This window comes from Pseudophryne corroboree, chromosome 2, assembly GCF_028390025.1.
Source record: "Pseudophryne corroboree isolate aPseCor3 chromosome 2, aPseCor3.hap2, whole genome shotgun sequence".
In the NCBI taxonomy this organism is placed as follows: Eukaryota; Metazoa; Chordata; class Amphibia; order Anura; family Myobatrachidae; genus Pseudophryne; species Pseudophryne corroboree.
The window spans coordinates 194388428-194409653 of NC_086445.1; the positions used below are offsets into that span (position 1 = coordinate 194388428).

Below are 21226 nucleotides of genomic sequence, written 5' to 3' on the forward strand. Positions count from 1 at the left end.
CCTCTGTCAGCTAATTCCTGTATTCCGTCTACTCCTCTGGCCCAACTTCAAGCAGCCATCAGCTGCATCTGCTTTGGCTAATCAGCAATATTTATGGGTTGCCACAACACAGACCAGGGCTGAGCCACTTGTAGTTAAGAGTTTGAAAAACCCCACCATCCACACCCCAAACTCCGATAAGCCTCTCTCCTCTATGGCAAGGGCTTAGTTGGTCATTTATTCTTTGTCCATCTTGGAGGAATATCTAGATTCCAACATAAAAATAAAGATAACTTCAATTGCACCAATGAGCTAAACACTCTGTGGTTTAAGCATGGAACCTGTCAATTCCATTGATTTTATACATCTAGTGAATTGATAGGCTGCCTCATCATAAATATGGAGGCCATAAAATTGCTGCTTCTACTGGGCTGATTCTTAAATCGCAAGCAAAGTGGCTGTATCTGCAGGCAGCAGCCGAAGCGTGATTTACTACCTTATGGTGATGCAATTTATGAGGGCATTCTGTCTGCAAAAGGAAACCCGCGTCGCCCACCAATGTTCCGTCAGCCACCGCAACTGGCACCATTAGTATCTGCACTTGCACCAGCTCCATGCTAGGTGTAAGATACGTGAGAAACAGGCTTCCCTTCCCCATTCACATGACTCAAAATCCCACAGAGCTTGCGACACAATCCCACAAGTTAGGGCGGTTACATGCGATCACATTATTACTGCCTACGGTAGGTCCCGCCCCAAAACTCCCTATTTCGTGGAATGACTGATCTGGCCAAATTGACTCAGAATACGGAGATACAGTATGCAAAAATGTGTAAATTTGTTTATGCGCTTGCACTGTATGCAAAAACTCACCGCTGTATTTTATAGTTCAGGTTAGTAAAGCAGTATTGTTCCAAAATAGAGAAATACATGTATGAACGTTTTAGTGAATGGAGCAAATAAGCTTACCTTGCCAGAAGTAACTGCCAGGCCCGCCCAATAATACTCTGCCACTCTGTGTAAAAAAATTAATAAAATTTAGTTAAAAAATAAAATAATATATACTGCAATAAGTGGGGGGGGAAGTATAAATACTTAGAAATTGAATAATGAATCAGGCTGATTATCCTAATTTCTAAGTATTCAATTCCAACTGGTCAGAACTGGCTGCTTCAGCAACATTGCCACCTTTATAGTGCTCTATTTGCTACAGCCCTTAAATGGCCTAATGGTATTCAAGTTAACTCCGTGTTCAGAGGCGTATCTAGGGTAGGGCGAGTGGGGCACGTGCCCTGGGCGCCTTGGCAGGCCCAGGAGAGGGGGGCGCCGCTGGCGTCCAGGGCATCATGCCCCACTCGCCCCCGTCAACCCTAAATGTGAGGGGAGGAGAGCGCAGCATCTCTCCCTCCCCTCACCGCCGCTGCCAGCACTAGCAGCGCTGCTGTGTCCGGTCTCCGGCGTTAGCCAATCAGAGCTTGCGGACCGGCTCCTGATTGGCTAGCGAACCGGCGCCAGACAGCCGTCGGAGACCTGGGGCGGTGAGGGGAAGGAGAGGCGCTGCGCTGCGCTCTCCTCCCCTCAAATAGCAATAAGCGGTCGGTAAGTGACGGGGGGGAGGGGTTCCGGCAGCACGGGGCGGTCCGGCGGCACAGTGGGACATGTATCTGGCACTGTGGGGCATGTAACTGGCACTGTGGGGCAATGTAACTGGCACTGTGGGGCAATGTAACTGGCACTGTGGGGCAATGTATCCGGCACTGTGGGGCATGTATCTGGCACCAAATGGGGCATGTAACTGGCACTGAGTGGGGCCTGGCACTGTGGGGCAATGTATCTGGCACTGTGGGGCAATGTATCTGGCACTGTGGGGCAATGTAACCGGCACCAAATGGGGCATGTAACTGGCACTGAGTGGGGCCTGGCAATGTGGGGCATGTATCTGGCACTGTGGGGCAATGTAACTGGCACTGTGGGGCAATGTAACTGGCACTGTGGGGCAATGTAACTGGCACCAAATGGGGCATGTAACTGGCACCAAGTGGGGCCTTGCACTGAATGGGGCAATGTAACTGGCACTGAGTGGGGCAATGTAACTGGCACTGAGTGGGGCAATGTATCCGGCACTGAGTGGGGCAATGTTTCCGGCACTGAGTGGGGCAATGTTTCCGGCACTGAGTGGGGCAATGTTTCCGGCACTGAGTGGGGCAATGTTTCCGGCACTGAGTGGGGCAATGTATCCGGCACTGAGTGGGGCATGTATCCGGCACTGAGTGGGGCATGTATCTGGCACTGAGTGGGGCAATGTATCCGGCACTGAGTGGGGCATTGTATCCGGCACTGTGGGGCATTGTATCCGGCACTGTGGGGCAATGTATCCGGCACTGTGGGGCAATGTAACCGGCACTGAGTGGGGCAATGTAACCGGCACTGAGTGGGGCAATGTAACTGGCACTGAGTGGGGCAATGTAACTGGCACTGAGTGGGGCAATGTAACTGGCACTGAGTGGGGCAATGTAACTGGCACTGAGTGGGGCAATGTAACTGGCACTGTGGGGCATTGTATCCGGCACTGTGGGGCATTGTATCCGGCACTGTGGGGCAATGTATCCGGCACTGTGGGGCAATGTATCCGGCACTGTGGGGCATGTATCCGGCACTGAGTGGGGCAATGTAACTGGCACTGAGTGGGGCAATGTATCTGGCACTGTGGGGCAATGTAACTGGCACTGAGTGGGGCAATGTAACTGGCACTGAGTGGGGCAATGTATCCGGCACTGAGTGGGGCAATGTATCCGGCACTGAGTGGGGCAATGTATCCGGCACTGAGTGGGGCATGTATCCGGCACTGTGGGGCATGTATCCGGCACTGAGTGGGGCAATGTATCTGGCACTGAGTGGGGCATTGTATCCGGCACTGTGGGGCATGTATCCGGCACTGAGTGGGGCAATGTATCTGGCACTGAGTGGGGCATTGTATCCGGCACTGTGGAGCATTGTATCCGGCACTGTGGGGCATTGTATCCGGCACTGTGGGGCAATGTATCCGGCACTGAGTGGGGCAATGTAACTGGCACTGAGTGGGGCAATGTAACTGGCACTGAGTGGGGCAATGTAACTGGCACTGAGTGGGGCAATGTAACTGGCACTGAGTGGGGCAATGTAACTGGCACTGAGTGGGGCAATGTAACTGGCACTGAGTGGGGCAATGTAACTGGCACTGAGTGGGGCAATGTAACTGGCACTGAGTGGGGCAATGTAACTGGCACTGAGTGGGGCAATGTAACTGGCACTGAGTGGGGCATGTATTTGGCACTGTGGGGCAATGTATCCGTCACTGTGGGGCAATATATCCGGCACTGTGGGGCAATGTAACTGGCACTGTGGGGCATGTATCCGGCACTGTGGGGCATGTATCCGGCACTGTGGGGCAATGTAACTGGCACTTTGGGCCATTTTCAGTGGCCACACCCCTTCTGGGGTGTGGCCACGCCCATTTTTCACCACGCACATGCTTCTTTTTGTGTGTTGTTTTTTTTTTGGGGGGGGGGCGCCATTTTCCATCTTGCCCTGGGCTCCGAAAACCCTAGTTACGCCTCTGTCCGTGTTTATTAAACTTACCTTTGTAAACTCAGCAGCAAATCCACCTTGGCAGTAGCCCTGACCTGCTTCAGAGTTCAAATCTAGATAGATTAAAAAAAAAGAAAAAGTTGTGGAAGTCCATAAAAAAATAAAGGAAATTTAAAAAAAGGCCCATGTCATGACAATGTGGAAACATGCAAGCCTACATGACAACTACCCACATACCTGTGCGACACGGTGAATACTCCACAAAGCTGGTGAAATTGTCAAAAGACAAGTAGCAAGTTCCCACAATGTCACTGTGTCTTTCTTCTTTTATTGTTCTCCAGCTGTACCTGGGCGCACAGGCCTAAGAGGAAAGGACATAGTATAGATACAAGAAGCAAGAACTCAGAACCAAATCACATATTAAAACAGCTTTGTAGTTTATATGCTCTTACTCCTCTATCACAGAGAAACAAAAAGACACACAAAACATAAAAAAATTGACATGAAAAAATCCCCTAACATGCCAGTTATGGGAGTTGACATTGCTAGTGTGGTACCCACGTTTGGGATGCCACTACTACCCCCATCATGGCCCTAACTGCAGCCAGCGCTGCCAGAGGAGACTTGTCAGCGGAAAAGGCGCTGACAGCGTTAAAAAGTTCCTTCTCTGGTTGCCTAGCAACAGCCACGGAGAAGGCGGAGGGTACTGGCTCCCAGGGGAGCCAAGCGCGGGAATCTGTAGCGCCAGGGATTGGACAAGGAGAGGCGCCAAGAAAGAAGAGGAGGGGACAGAAGAAAAAGGAGAGCGGCGTCGGAGAGAGCAGACGGTCCTGTTGCATGGCTGCGCGGAGAGGAGGACTGCCATCCGCCGCCGAGAAGTGTGGCAGAGCGCGCCGTGAGAGAAAACCGTGGGAGAGCCCCAAGTCACCGGCTGTGCAGAGCCGCTGAGAGGAGAGCCACGGCGAGTGCAGGAGAAGAGAGCGGCCGTGTGAGGGAAGGAGCAGAGACGCGGCCGGCGGCAGAGCACAGCCGCCCATCACAGCCGTGCTTACGGACAGAGGAGCCGGAGCCTCCCGGCAGCTGTCCCCGGTGCCTGAACAGCCGCAGAGAGGGGGAGCATCATTACCGCACTGCAGTGAGCGGGGAGAGCGCAATCAGCCCGCACCAGGTCACAAGCTATGCAGGTACATTCATAAATCTCCACCTCAGCTAGCAGTTGATAGGAGACAACATACCCCTACCCCAGTTGACGGATACTTAGTGGGGCTGTCACTGATAGGGTCTTCCGAAGGAGAAGGGGGGACATCTTTACCCCCAAAACACCCCCACCATAAGCTTGGTCACTCAGGGTTAAAGCCCCATTTGCCTCCAGTATACAGTGGCATCACGTATGAACCTGATCCCCATGTCCTCCTCTCACCAGTCAGATTGTTCATAACCTCACAAGCTTACACGGTCACCGTATGTCTGGAGTGATACCTTATCCAGAGTCGCTTCGTTTCCTCTGACTTACTTTTCCGTGGATACAAATACGGCTAGTACCGTTAGCCGCTGCTAACGTGTTATATCACGAACAGTCAGTTTTGCACACATCCCTACGAATACTTACCTTGCGTCCACTGACGTCTTCCCAGGAGTCCTCTGTTAGAGTGCAAGTAGTCTGTTAGAGGGACGTTGGCCGCAAACGCCCACTGGGGCGCAGGAACTGAACATTAGTGCCCGGCGTATAACGCCATGCTATGGACAGCTTAAGAGGTGCATCAGAATTACTGTCAGGACATTCTTTACCCTAAGATAACGTTACCTTCCAAATGATTGGTAGTGCATGTTATATATTTGATTGTTTGATTCAGTCATAGTTATACCTTAGAGATGTTTAAACTGTGAACACTGTTATAGACAGGGAAAGACTCAGGGTATTGTAGTAATGTTCAACCTATGCAAATGTGTTTAATGAGAATTGAGTTACAACGGTGACTAATATTTCTAGTCCAATAAATGGTTGTCACCGTCTCTGTGTGTAGTGGTCTCTGAGCGTATTGTGTTTGGGTTGCCCTTCCGGGGTTCTCCTGGTCCTTCTGCCCCAGCCTCACAGATGACGGGAAGAATAGTCGCTGTCCTCAACATCGTTGAAGAGTAGATACTGCCGACCACGAAGACGACCGAGCTTCAGGTACGAACCCACTTTATAGGGATATTACACTAGCTTCTTGATAGCTAGGAGACTGCAAGCAAGTCACTCATTTAGGTTTCTGCTCAACGCAAAATGGTCAATGTAAATATTAGGGAGACCATTATTAAAAAGGTTTATCTTTAGAAAATAATGAAACAGGCAGCATGTTGGATTGATTGTTTCAAGTAAGGAATATTAATCAGCTGAGCAATGCAAGGAATGGAGAGAAATGTCATTTATACACACAATGTATTTAGCCTCTAACAAATGGACAAGAATGTTATGGTCAAGGGCCAAATTCAGAGATGTAAGCAAACCTGATGGTTTATGTACATCTCAGATCTGCACATGTGCAGATCTCATTCTGCATGGTCGAATGCAGTGCCCCCTAAGCTCCAGCATGATTGACATTCTGCGGCCGCTTGGGCGGGACAGCGTTCTTGTAAATGGGGGCCTGCCGGACCCTTTTTGCAGGCATGCATGGTATGACGCTGCATCTTCAGACACAGCAGCGGATCACAAAAGCACGCAGTGGAAGTCTTTCTACTCAAAACGCCTCCTGCTGCATGTAAAGACGTAGCAGCTATGCTACTGTGCCAACTCTGAAGCACATCCATACAAGCCCACTGCTGGGTGTCTACAGGATTCCATTTTACCTGCGCTGCTAAATATTTCTCTGCACCTCCCCTGTCACTTAGCTAGGAGAGTGGCAGCATCCCATTCCAATGCCATGCAGTATATTTATTTTACATAATAATGTGATATTATATAATAAATGTATCCTAGGGCATCAGAACATAGTGCTGCTCTTTATCCACCTGAGGTACACTTGTGGCCATGACTGGGTCTTAAGTTTCCCTTCTAACCTGAAAATTTTTATGCCATAATTCCACACAGTGGCTGTCAATTGGTTGCTGCCACACAAGCATATAGGAAGTACAAATACTTGTAATAAGCTGTACTGCACTACACCCCACGTCCCCCGTTCCTAACAGTGTATTGTGTCAGATACTTCAGAATTAATGGGAAAATAGAAATATGAAATGTATGGTCCTACAAGTTACATGTTCTGGTCTATAGATGTAGACCAGTCTTTATATGTGCTCTAACGTGTTTTTCTGCTTTGCTATGGTTGAACTGGAAGACCGCATTATATCCAGCATGTTATGCTCTCCCCCGGGTAGCTTTCCTCCAGTATGGACCACTGTAGAGCTGTGATGAGCAGAAGAAGCCAATCAGAACTAAGCACTCATAACTGAAAGTTAATTTATACTGTCCGATTAAAGTGTCCACCCCTCCAAAGGCCCCTCTGCTCTATTCTTCTGCATGAGTGGGGCCAGTCCATGTGCGGGAAATGTTTCACTTTGAATGTGTTGGACCCCAGAAGAGCAGAACAGGGGTTCTTCTAAGAGTGACTGTCCTGCCCCCCGAACGCTGTAACAGAAAAGCTGCACAGGCTGTTCCAGCAGTAGTATTGCCATTGGTCCAAGCCCATACAGTTTCCTTCACATAAAAAAACACTCATTTTTTGTTGGCGCAGTCCCAATTTCTGATAAGGAAAAAGGCTGGTGTTTCATGACTTGGGGGATGACCATCACAATTTGTAACTGCATCAAAATAGTTAGTTACAGCTACTTCATGAGTAAAGGCAATACGTACCAGTATAGACTGGTTGTGTGAGCGGACAGTTGCTCCAAACCATTGTTTCGATTTAAACTCCACCTGTTCTAGATGTGCCGTTTTGTTACCATCCTTAGGCTGGAACTCATGAACACGGTTGCCTAGAAACACATGGTTGAGAAAAGAAGAAACACATGTAAACTGGAAGACACACATCAGGAAGACAAACTGCATTTGAGAACTCCCAATACAAATGTAAAACTTGCTGGAGCAAAAGAAACCATGGCCCTCATTCCGAGTTGATCGCTAGCTGCTGTTGGTCGCTGCGTAGGGATCAGTGAAAAAAAACGGCTAACCTCCGCATGCACTGCAATGCGCACGCGCGTTGTACGGGTACGAAGTCCTTTGTGGTTTTGCACTGGTTATAGCGATGATTCCAATCGCACAGCCGAATGCAAGGAGCTTGACAGGAAGTGGGAGTTTCTGGGTGGCAACCGACCGTTTTCTGGAAGTGTTTGGAAAAACGCAGGCGTGGCCGGGAGTTTGCTGGGCGGGTATCTGATGTTATTACCGTGTCACTCGTTGTAGCAATCATCGCACAGAATAAGTAACTACAGGTCTGGTCTTGTTCTGCACAAAAAGTGTTTGCTGCCGCGCGGCTGCACAGACGTTCGCACTTCTGCAAAGCGAAAATACACTCCCCCGTGGGCAGTGACTACGCATTTGCACGGCTGCTAAAAGTAGCTAGCGAGCGATCAACTCGGAATGAGGGCCCATATTGGTCATAAACGTGCATCTCCTTTGCATTGTTTAATCATGCTTTAAAACTCTTGGATATTTTTTTTAGAATGCAAACAGAAGGCAATAACTGGCCATCGGCTACACAATCATCCGTGCTAACATGTCAGTGACGTAACAGGAAAAGAAAAAAAGTAAAATTAATGATATGGCTGCTATGGGGAGTATTAAATTGGTGCCTGTTTTTCCAACAATCGGAAAAATAGCACTTTGAGAGTTTTTAGGTCAAATATGCATTCGACCTATTCAATGAAAGTGCCGTTTCTTCGACTGTCGAAAAAAACGTGGATCAGCGAGTTGCTGGCCGATCCACGCGTTTTTGTTGAAACGCGGCTGTTTGACAGTTTGCCGCTGATGCAGATTCGACTTCAAGTCTAATCGGCATGTGTCAGAATCCTGGCCGGAAAAGTCCGGCATTGAATAGTGCCATGTCGGATCCTCTCGGTCAATAATTGAATATACCCCTATGGGGTGTATTCAATTGATACCCTATGGCAGATGTTCCCAAACACGGTCCTCAAGGCACCCCAACAGTCCAGGTTTTAGGTATATCCATAGTTCAGCACGGATGGTTAAATCAAATTGACTGAGGTGCTAAATTAAAAGTCACCTGTGGCCAAGCATGGATACATTTAAAACCTGGACCGTTGGGGTGTCTCTATAGCTCTGGCTTTACTATCGACTGCACCAATTGACTGGCAGGTAAAAAAAAATAAAAAAAAAAAAACACGAGAACCATAATGCCATAATCATTACAATCAGATCGAACCACCAACTTTGCATTTGCATTCCTTGAAATCACTACACTAAGTAAATATGAAGCTCAAAATAGAGTTGGACATATAAAACAGAAAAAAAAACAATACAAAAAAAAAAAAAAGATTACATTTATTGTATTACAGGAACAATTTCTATGCTCATCTTGCAAATTGCAGGAATAACCACAGTTGAGGAAAAACAGAAGTGTTGGACATTTCTCTATTAAACATACTGAACAAGGCGGCACATAGAACTTCTGAGCAAGATTCTTGATGTGACGGGGGAATAGCGAACCATGAAAAAAAAAAAAAAAAAAATTCAAACAAACCTAAAAACACCCACACTAATCTACACTTCTGTTCCTGATGCTTTGCCACTGCTATGTTCCTGGGTTATACCTGACCTTTAAGAAAGGGCTGAGGTATATGTAGTGGAGTGCTGTCTGCCTCTTACATACAGAACAATGGGCTGTATACTACTGCATATATTGGTTGATGTAGCTAATTAATATACTGGTAGTCAAATATGAAAAATGGAGACACGCAATAAGGGATGACATTGGCGCCAGAGATATCTAGTTACTGCATTGTGGTAGCAGACTGATACAGAGGCAGTGTCAGGATAAAGGAATGTACAAGAATTTCTTATGAAAGTAAATTATGTTCATATCTGCAGGTCTCCTGTATGTTTATAATGGGTCTTAAAATACATTTCTGAGTAAGTAATGATTCCCATCCCCCCCAAAAAAAGAAAAAAATCCTACCAAGAACATAACTTCATGCATTGGATAAGAGTATTCTCAGTCTCCCCATCTCCTCAGCCACATCTCAGATGAGGTGGGTATGGAAGGGCCACGCCGGTTTAGTCATCACAACCCTACTATGTCAGTGTTCACTGAGGCGGGTGAGGACGTATAGTGATAAGAAACATCTTATGTTTAAGTCCCAGTCACCTCGGCAAACTGCGAGATGACAGGGGCATAATGACTAATTAGCGCACATTGTAGGCATGTAAGTCCTGTTAAAGGGAGAATTCTCATCACTCTCAGGGGTCTGAGGGTCAACCTAATTTGGGAATCTTCTATATATTCTAGAAGAGAAAGTAACTGCTATCAAAACCTATACCTGGTGCAGTACCCAGAGTTCTCTGCTCTGTCTCCGAAATTCCATGTAGACAGCACTGTATCAAGTGGAAGTTTTTCAAATTTTGCCCAAAAGTTAAAAACATCTAGGGCAAATCAAAAGTTTTTCAAGAGCAATACTTGAGCTGAAAATGTGGGCAAAGGAGTCACGTGTTAACAAAAATAAAAAAATAAAAATTCTCACAAAAACACATGGGGCCGTTTTCAGGGATTTGTTTCTCCTGCCTGAGGCAGGAGAAACATAACCGATAAGACTGTGTGAGCCGCAGTTTATTGGGGACAATTGAATAGACAAGGGTGAATCAATTAGCCACGAGAAAACATCAAGGCTAAATAAATTCCCACCAACACATTTATTTATTTATTTTTTCTAATGTAGAAGTAGAGCAACCTTCTACGCGGAGTGGCACCAGTCACATCAATGGTCACTACAGAATCGATAAGCTGTTTTCTCACAATCAGCACAAAAACAGCTGGCATCACCCTTTGAGAGGACAGGTACACTTTAACCAGAAGATAGAGGGAACATAGGCCAACACAGGACTCATGAAGTACACTGCGTTGCCTACCAGTGTCCTAGTATGTAACACAATCATGCTTTCCAGACTTCAAGGAGTATTTGTTGTGCAAAAATAGATCTTCAGCCATTGCTCATTCCTCCAGCTGTCATGCAATTAACTCAAAATAGAGGTGTAACTGGAGAAATCACATCTTAGCATTGCCTTGGGCCTGAATCATCGCCATAAAGGTTTGCAATAAAAGAACACCTTTAAATGACTTCACATTTCAAAGCTTTACAAAATGTGTAAACAGTCTAAATTCGACCTGAAATTCTGCAGAGAAGAAGGGCCTCCTGAGTAATGTGCTTAAATGCCAATCACGAGGATTTCACCAGTAATTCACTGTGTTCATGCCAAAGTTCTGACAAGACACCCTACATCTGCACCTTCAAAAAGAACAACTAGGAGGAGAGATCAACTACTCAGGTCTCTTGATGTGGTGGCAGAGAGTGAGATTGCCTGGAGGCATCACTTGGAATCATTATGGTTATTTGTTTAGAGGGGGGACGACGACTTAAAGAGGGTTTATTACATTCTGTGTAATGTACAATCAAGAGGGTTTTTTTCTCCTAATACAAATGCATGATGTGACGCATGGTCAGTCCCAAAATTAAAGGTTTGTACCTGAGAACCTGCATATTTGAAAATGTTTTGGTCTTTCAGCACCGACCAACTGCACACTAAGAGGCCGATATAGAGCAGAAGTTATTTATGCCCATTTTGCTACCAAGCAGAAAAATAAAAAAATGTAAAGCAGTATTTACACACATACACACATCTCGGGAGATGTACTCCTCCGCAGCGTATGAGCATAGCTTATGACAAGTCATCACCATGCACATGACCTGTAGTAGGTGCAAAAGATACACCTCCTAACAGGCATATAAGCGAATAATTGCTGCTCAAGCTGCATTTCGTTCCTTATTAAACCATGCTTACAGAAGACTGCACCTTCCCTTACTTACCCCGCTGCCTCTATAGCCAAGACATCACTTCAACATGACATGGTGGCAGAGTATTTTAAGCATATGATAGAAGTCAATAAAGTCTATAATTAGGGAATCCCTTTTTTTTTTTTTTAACTAAATAAAACTTAACTTGTAAGGTTTATCAATAGAACTTGAGAAATAGAGCAACAATTAACGAGACAAACAAGTGATTTATAAACAAACATGTAACAAACAAAACAACCCAATATCCACCTAGCAATGCATGTGAAAAGGGCCCCATACACTAGAACAATAATGCCCGATTTCATCCAATTTTTGGCATTCGGGCCGATATATCGTGTGAAATCTGGCATTTTGGAGGGGTTTCCGATCCGATTCGGGAGAGTTCAAGGGAAATCAGCCTCAGGACATATCGTTGTAGTGTATGGGGCCCTAAACTCTATTAAAAAGGGTAAACCAAAGGCGATATCCATACAAATCATAAATAAAATAAAAAAATGCAACTCTATAAATGACATCAAGGTGGGAAAAAAAAAACTGATTAAAGTAACAGAATTATGAAAGGAATATATATATATATATATATATATATATATAAATATATATATATATATATATATAAATATATATATATATATATATATATATATATATATATAAAAGCACTACACCAAATTATGATATAGCATTTTGTATCTTGTTAGTTTCATAGAATATTTATTTACTGGTATGAAGTGTTCTATATATAGGGCCTGATTCAGCAGCAGACGCATCTGAGATGCGTTCAAATTCTCCCCGTGACCACCATAGTGCGCAAGCGCAGGACCCACACTGCGAATGCACTGGCCGGGGAGATGTGTTGCATCTCAGTTATGCGAACACCTCTGCCTGATTAACTCGCAGGGCGGCGAGGCGGCAGGGAAAAAGGGGGCACGTGGGTGCTGTTTTTGAGGGAACCCGTGTGACACTGACATGTGGCCGCTGCTAATGAAAACATGCCCGCCCCGCTCCTACCTTTGCAGCCAGGGTGCGGAGGCAGGTAGGCTGCCACAATTCAGTGATACGATCGCAATGCACTGCTGGCCATTTGCATGCTGGGTGGCCTTGCCCTGTGCTGGGTAGTCCCCGGATATGCGATTGCAGCTAGTAGCAGTTTTGCTAAATTAGCAAAACTGCAGCTGAAGTGGAATAAGGTCCACAGAGTGTATCACAAATGAATACATAGATGAATACATAGTTACAGTTTGAAAGATAAGTCTTGTGTTACAGTATATGTCCTCTATACTTCTGCTTTTATAACATGTACATGCATTAGTGAATTGCAGATGCGAAAACCTGTGAACACACATCTACAAGTGGTAAAAGTACTGTTTGCATCTGCAGTCAGCCAAAATCAACTAGAGTTAAGCATTAAGAAGCACAATTCAAAAATATAGAATAACTTTCAGTGTAAGGATAAGTCCAGGCACCAGGGTGTAGAGGTACTCCATTGTATTAACAAAAGGGAATCGCTGTGGTCTGGATGCACGTTTCACTATGATTGGCTTGTTCACTATTTAAATCAAGCTGCTAATGACAGACAAAAGTTAGGCTCCACAGTGGAACCAAAAGCCATGCTCAGAAGAATAAATTGGGGTGCTTGGATCAGTAACATTCTTCCATGGTGCAGACTGCGGCGTGTATAAGGCCTCAGAATGTCTCTGTAACAGCGCCCTGTGATTGCTAGTTACATACTACTTTGTGGCTAAGGGCGGGATGTACTAAAGGTAAAATGCGGTAAAAGCCCTGTTTTCAGGGTTTTTATCGCATTGTCAAATGTACTAGCCCCTGTCCGCCCACTTATCGATGCGGAGGGTATCGCCAGCTTTTTATGGTGAAACTGTATAGAAGCCTATGAGCTTCTAATAGCATTCCGCCACCCAACACCATTCACGCTGACGCTCACATCACAGTTCCAGATTCCAGCCACCTCCTAATCCCCCAGCAACACAGCCAGCTGTCATTACGGCTGCAGGGAGGAGGAGGAGCCTGGGACTGACTGCAGACAGCACCTCCCCGGGCTGGGAAGTGACGGAGACCCCCGCACACCCTCTCCTCCGGACCACCAGGTATCGCAGGGTGCCTCTGTCATCGCGTAGTACATGTATATGTTAGCATCGCTGCAAAGGCCACCGATGTATACGAGTACATCCTGCCTAATGAGAATTACTACACAATAACATTTGCACAACTCAATTATCAAACATATTATTGCACTGTAAAATATGCAGAGCTCTAAAAATAGAGACCTGCAATACCAAGAAAATAATAAATAAGAATGTGAAGGCAAAGGGTATGTAATGTATAGTTAGTTAAAGGAGTTTACAGTTCAGCAGAGCATAAGTAAATACAGCTTGACGCACTGGTGCCAGACTGTTTATGTTGGGGTTACAACAAAGAACATTTGTATGTACCTTTTGTATCAAACTGAATTGGTGTGCAGTCACTGTCATTCCTCCGCCACGGACAATAGTACACTGCGCCTCCTTCAACCACGTCCGCCTGACTTGTGTTTGCCTTTGGAGCCCCAATCAGGATGCTGACACTGGAGAGCAAAGCAGGTTAGAGAGTCATTACTTAAACATACACAGTTTTATGGCTTGCTTGTGAATGCAGAAGTCTCAATAAGCTCTTCTTTTAAACCATTTACAGATCTTGCTATAATAGATTAGAATGTTCACACTTCTACTTTACTGTGACAGCTACGCTGGGCAATTTGTGCATACATCCCAGCTGATAGGTGACCGGAATAATCTGTACAGGTAAAGTGAATCTCTGAACTGGAAGTCAACAAACAGCCCTTCTCCTGAGCTAATTATCCCTTTGTCATGCATGGCTTATTGCCTAAGTAAGCTTCTTTGATGGATAAACAGGTGTTCAGGTCAGGCTCTCATCCTCCCCTCCCACCAATAATGTGCTGTATCTACACATAAGCTCTTATTAATATTTGGAAGGCGAGGGCAGGAAAGGAGTTGCAGGTGCGCCTCATTGCAGCTGTTATGGGATCAGGTTTGCAAGGTGCTGCCCTGTTACCCCGCTCTAGAAAACAAATAATTTTTAAGATACTTTTGCCACCTCCTTCTCCAGACTTCTAATGCAGTTATATAGATTTATTTCTAATATAGTCTAAACAGAATGACGTTCTTACAGATTTATATACCGTAAGACAAAAAACATATAAACACCACCACCAATAAAAAAAATTGAAAAAGGTACAAACACATCAAAATGTGGCTGAAGACTACCCATATACTTCACTGTATCAGGAATGATTCACACATACAAGATTTACATGGTTAAAATGGCCATGCTACCTTTTCAGTGTGGAGAACTAATCTGTGGGCTACAATGACGGACTATGGAAGTGCTTCAGCTCTCAGTGATTTCACTGGTTCTACAGTTCAATGAGGTAGGCAAAACCAGTGTTGATGGCTGCCAATCATAAAATATGTGGATAAAGAGAAGCAAATCTTGTCCCTCATCACACAGTTGAACCTAAGCATGACATATAAACACAATTGATTTAATTTAATATTTTTCTAAATTTCTCAATAAGAAACTTTTGGCCCTGGGGTACCATGAAAATAATTCTGATACTTTAGGATGCCATGATTCAAAAAAGTTTGGGGACCACTTCACTAAACACTGGTTCAGCTAGCACAGTGAGATTCAACCAAATAGCAGCAGGTGAACTTGGATAAGTGAACAACTTGACATATCTATGCAATAAAACAATATATTAGCAGTGGATCTCACTTTCTGCAGTCATTTAGTAAATATAAAGCTGCAATTGATCAAACCTGTATCAGGTTTATCTCATGCAAATCTTTAAAAGAAAAAGAAAAAGTAAGGCGTGGCCTAGCGGGACTCTGGAGTGGTTGTATGGTGCCTGAGCTCCTGCTACGAACCAACTAATTAAAGCCCTTTTGGGTGCCCACATACCTGAGATATTGCCCACAGTGCACCCACAGGACCCCCACAGCGTGGGGAGGAGAGTTGCGGAGCCGGAGTGCAGGCCTCTCCTGCACTTGCGGGTTGCGGCATCCACCCGGGGTGAGGCCGGGACCTAAATTTAGGGGCCAGCCGACTGGACTCCGGTGCGCGCCGGGCGCCACAGCCCGCAATAGCTGGCTACACAGACGTGCCCCCGGCCTGAGGAGCCTTGCTGGGAGCAGCAGCGGAGGCGAGGAAGAACCCCAGGAGTTGCGGGCTAGCCGCCGAGACGAGCTGCGGCCCTGCTCGTGAAAGACCCGGTGGCGGCGGCCATCTTGGGAGAGGCGGGCGGAGAGTGGCGGAGAGCAGCGGAGGCTGAGAACGCCGTTGGCGGTGGACACCCCACCCTTGGCGCCTGACCGTGGGCTGAGGAGACTCTATAGGGCCCCCAATCGAACTGACGGACCACGGGCGGCGGTGGAGGAAGGTTGAGGCCCGTTTGAGCTGTGGTGCGGCGGCCATCTTGGAGGAGGCAAGGCTAGCTATAGAGCCCCTGCAGATTCTTTCCAGCATTGCACAGTTACAACTGAGGAGCTGGGTGCTGTGTAGGTGCTGGGAGCTGGAATATAGTGTGCATTCAACACCTCATACCTTTACAGGCAAAGTCAGCATTCTATAAGCACTGCCTGACCCTCATCCACTACATAGTGCACCGGAACCCCCTGGTGGTAGCCCATATACAGCATCCCCCACACCTGCAGAACAGGGGCACTATTTGAAGAGAAAGAGATATCTTTGGCTCCTTGAAGTGGTACAAGCTCCGGCACATATAGAATGTAGACCCCTCTTCAATGAATCCTCATCGTCACTCCCCGCAATCATTTTAGCTGATGTAAACACGCACATGGCGTAAGAGGATACCTGCCGTCCTAGACCTTAGACAGAATTCTCCTTTCTACTGGAACCCTCCCATTCACTCAAAGTATTACATGATGGCTCCAAGAAAGAATAAAGCCTCCAAAGCAATCTCTCAAGTTGCCTTTTTCAAACCTTCCCCATATCGAAATAAACCTCAGGGCCCTGGATCTTTGGCCTCCGGGTCAGATCTCCCGCCCACAACTTCATCGCCCATGATGGCTCTATCTTCACCCCAAGATCCCCACCCCTCTCCCCGCCTGGAAGACAGCGAAGCCTTAACGGTGGGCACCATGAAGCTATTGCTACGCCAGTTTAAGGATGAGGTGGCGTCCGAATTTCGTACAGTCTTGCCAGCGATCCGTTGAGGAGTTAGGTGAGAGGACCGGACACTTGGAAACCAAGATGGGGGAGGTAGTGGGATCTCATAATACTCTGATCGATTCCCATGATATTCTTGAAGGGGAGGTGGCGGCTCTGCGGGACAAAGTAGCGGACTTGGAGGACCGCTCACGCAGAAATAATCTCAAGCTCCGAGGGGTACCGGAATCAGTTTCTAATAGCAGCCTACATGACTATACAATCGAAATATTTAAGAAGCTGCTACCCTCCGCTTCATCTGCGGACTTGATATTGGACCGTATCCATAGGGTCCCGAAGGCCCGCAGTGCTCCCGAAGGAGCGTCGAGAGATGTTTTGATGAGAGTCCATTTCTTTCATATCAAGGAATCCCTACTTAAAGCAGCTAGACCTACCTCAGATACGGCGAGTGCTATGGGCCGGCTTCAGCTTTTCGGAGACTTATCGCACTACACCCTCACCAGGAGACGTTCCTTTCAGCCTGTCACCGTCGCCCTTAGGAAAGCTGGAATCGTATATAGATGGGGTTTCCCCACACGTTTATTGATCTCTAGAGAAGGATCCACTATAGCAGTGTCTTCGGTCGAGGACGGTTTGAGACTTCTTCACAAATGGAATGTAGCTGGAGACCGGGGGCCCGGCTCTCCTGACCGCCGACTTCAGCCGGACTGGTCGACGGTTGGAGAGTAGGCCCTTATCACAGCGGGGTTTTCCCTACCATCGATAACCATGTATAAGATTAGCATTTACGTATGATTATTCTAACCTCAGGGCTTATTACAAGTTATAAGCCTGGTTAATACATGCTTTATATTCCTTAGACTAAGGTACGGCAGGGTTGTTGTTTATCCTTTTGTTCTTTGTTTCTTATTTCTCCTTAAAGGTCGTGATGGTTCCACGGGCTCCCGGACGGATCTGTATGCTCTTCGCTGAGCCCTCTTATTATTGTTGTATCTACAGTATTGCTCTGTGCCAGTTCCGGGACCCTGTGACTCATTACTAACTAACACATCATTCCATTCCTAATGACACCATGTTTATATGCCATGTGCGATTGTTTATACAATTTACTAATACTATGCTTACTTGATTGCGGGTAGGTTGGCCACTAACCTCCCAACTTTGCTTGGTGAGGCACTGTATGTTTTGGCGCCTTACTATGACTTTGTCTCTACACGGAGTTGACTTTCCTTGTTTTGTGTGCTATATTTCTCTCTTTTCCCTCTTTGTTCCCCTCAGTACGTCTCCTTTTGTGTCCTCTCCCCCCCCCCCCCCCCATGACTATTTTCTTTCCACACATGTGTTCAGGGAATTGTACCTTTTTATCACATTTCTGGGTTTCAGCGAACGAGCCGCCTCCTGCTTAGTTCATTATGGTTAACTTGGTATCACTGAACGTTAAGGGATTGAATTCCCCACAGAAACGTAAACTGGCCTTATCCTCCTTCTATAAAATGAAGGCGAATGTGGTCGCCATCCAGGAAACCCACTTTAGGAAATTAGACCCTCCTAGATTCTATGATAATCACTTCCCTACCTGCTATATGGCCAATGGGCCCGTAAAAAAAGCCGGAGTGGCTATACTAATCTCTAATAATTGCCAATTTACTCTAGAATCCCAAATCGCAGACCCCGAAGGAAGGTACTTAATATTAATCGGAAAGCTGGAAGATACTGTTGTCACCCTGGCCTCCTGCTATGCTCCCAATTCTGGTCAACTCTCCTTTTGTAGGAATCTATTCTCCCTGATACAGAAACACGCTAAAGGTGCAGTCATGCTATTGGGGGACTTTAATTTAGTTGTAGACCCCTCTGTTGATAGATCCCACCCCACCGGAAGTCCCTCGGCTAAATCCAGAACTCCCCCTAATAATACCCTTGGGCTTCGACAACTACTAGGAGAGTACGAACTCTACGATGCGTGGAGAACTAAACACCCTACGGTTAGGGATTACTCCTTTTATTCGCATGTCCACTCCTCATATTCTAGAATCGATCTGGTATTAACTGATAGCAGATCACTACCGGCCATTATAAAAATTGACATACTACCAATGACATGGTCGGACCACTCTCCGCTTAAGGTCGTGTGGAAGCTTGAGGCCCGTAGAAACACTCCGAGCCCTTGGAGACTAGGAAATTTCTTGTTAGGCCATCAAGAAGCTTCACTTGCCATGCAACAAACACTAAGGGTTTATTTAGAAACTAACAAACCTGAAGACACTTCAGTCTTTAACAATTGGTGCTCTTGTAAGGCTGTAATGCGGGGGGCCGCCATTCAGGCCGCTTCACGGCTGAAACGTTCACAACTTGCTGAACGAGCAGAAGCCGAGAGCGAAGTTGCAAAACTAGAAATAACACATAAAGCCGACCCACATAATAGAACTGCCTTTAAGCTTTTGCTGGCCGCAAGGGAAAGGGTGAACACTTTTTCTCTGCGGGAAGTACAACGCAACCTAGCTCGACTAAATCAGAGATTCTATGTATTTGGAAATAAGGCAGGGCGTCTTTTGGCAAGGAAACTGAGAGGTAGGCGAGCTAAGGCCAGAATCCATTATATTTATTCTCCCACAGGTTCAAGAGTCTCTGACCCATTTAGAATAGCAGATACTTTCGCAGAGTATTACTCCCGACTCTACAACTTACAGTCAGACCCCGATACCACCCAACCCATTGAAGCTGAAATTCAGTCATTTTTAAAAAATGTATCCTTGCCGACACTGAACTCCGAGACCTGCCTGTCCCTTAGCTCCCCCTGGACGATGTCTGAACTTGAGGCAGCTATTAATGGTCTTCCACGAGATAAAGCACCGGGCCCAGATGGTTTTCCATCTAATTTCTACAAAACTTATAAAGAAGACTTGACTCCAGTGTTATTGGCCGTCTTTAACGAGGCATCAGAAACTGGAAGGTTCCCGAAAGAGATGCTCGAAGCAAGGATAGTAGCTATCCCTAAACCGGGTAAATCTCCCGCATCCGTTCAAAATTACAGACCAATAGCTTTGTTGAATACAGACGTCAAACTCTTTGCGAAGTTAATCGCTAACCGTCTTTGCCCCTTACTGCCTACCCTTATAGCTGCTGACCAGGTTGGATTCGTCCCGGGCAGGCAGGCTCCGGACAACACTCGGAGAGCTTATAATATCATTGAATATTGTAATGTTAATAGAACACCCCTCCTGGTCCTTTCATTAGGCGCTGAAAAGGCGTTCGATAGGCTACACTGGGGGTATCTAAGATCAGTTCTGGGTAAGTTTGGATTTCAGGGTAGGTTTCTAGATTCCATCTTTGCATTATATTCTACCCCCTCCGCCAAGGTATATGTTAATGGATGCCTCTCCAGGGGTTTCAAAATTCTAAACGGCACAAGACAGGGGTGCCCTTTATCCCCCCTGATTTTCGCTTTGGCTATCGAACCCCTGGCTGAGACTATTAGGACTGACACAGAAGTTTCGGGCCCTGAGATAGGGGGACTGAGCCATAAAGTCAGTCTCTTCGCAGATGATATACTAGTCTGCTTGACAAACCCCGAATCCTCCCTTATTGGACTCCATGCCATATTAGACAGGTACTCCAGATTGTCATTCTATAAATTGAATACTTCCAAAACTGAAGCTTTCCCACTTCATATCCAGCCACATATCCTGGCCTTACTTAAGGATAGATACAGATATGCTTGGCAGGTGAGATCTATTAAGTATCTAGGTATACATTTATCGCTCGATAAAGACCTTTACGATTGTAACTACACACCTTTATTTAGCGCCTTTGACAAATTGATTAAAGAGTGGTCCCTACATGAAATCTCCTGGCTGGGACGGGTCTCCGCAACCAAAATGGTGCTACTACCGAAACTCCTTTACCTATTTCGGGCTATCCCCCGCCATTTCCCTAAAGCTCTTAGTGTTAAGGCTAATAAAACGTTATCACACTTTATTTGGAAAGGAGCGAAACCACGGATTTCTAGGCAGGTTCTGTCATTGCCCAAGAGCTTTGGTGGGGTTGCTTACCCCAACCTAGACGCATATCACTCTGCATGCCTTCTCAGCCAGGCACGAGATTGGTTTGTCGCCCATTCCCCCAAACCATGGGTAGTTATCGAAAAAGCCTTCTTAGGACCGATTAATATAACAGACCTATTTCTATTACCTATACAGAGTGTCCCGAAATGGACAGGCCCTGGAGACGCGATTAGAAGTACACTGAAGACATGGCACTCCGTGGTTGCATTTGACCCAACTATAAAACTACCGGCAGCGGACCTCTCTATCAGAACGGTCGCTAGTAATGTCCCTGATCTTGTTTTGGACGCCTGGATTGACGCTGGAGTTGTGAGACTGAAAGATCTTTTTTTGAATAATAGCTTGATCCAGTTCTCCCAGCTTCAGTCTCGGTTTGGGATTTCAAGGCATGATTTTTTCAAGTACCTACA

At 46.2% G+C, this 21226-nt stretch overlaps 1 protein-coding gene across 2 annotated transcripts in view; it reads right to left on the minus strand.

Moving 5' to 3' along the window:
• The window catches only part of ITGA5 (integrin subunit alpha 5), a 210747-nt gene that overhangs the window by 111807 nt on the left and 77714 nt on the right, over positions 1 to 21226 (minus strand). For both annotated transcript variants that reach the window (XM_063952190.1, XM_063952191.1), the window contains exons 2-6: positions 14001 to 14131; positions 7379 to 7500; positions 3784 to 3907; positions 3598 to 3659; positions 949 to 994 (exon numbers count right to left, since the gene is read on the minus strand). In XM_063952190.1, the coding sequence (XP_063808260.1) occupies positions 949 to 994; positions 3598 to 3659; positions 3784 to 3907; positions 7379 to 7500; positions 14001 to 14131 (485 nt within the window). The remainder of the gene's footprint in view (positions 1 to 948; positions 995 to 3597; positions 3660 to 3783; positions 3908 to 7378; positions 7501 to 14000; positions 14132 to 21226) is intronic.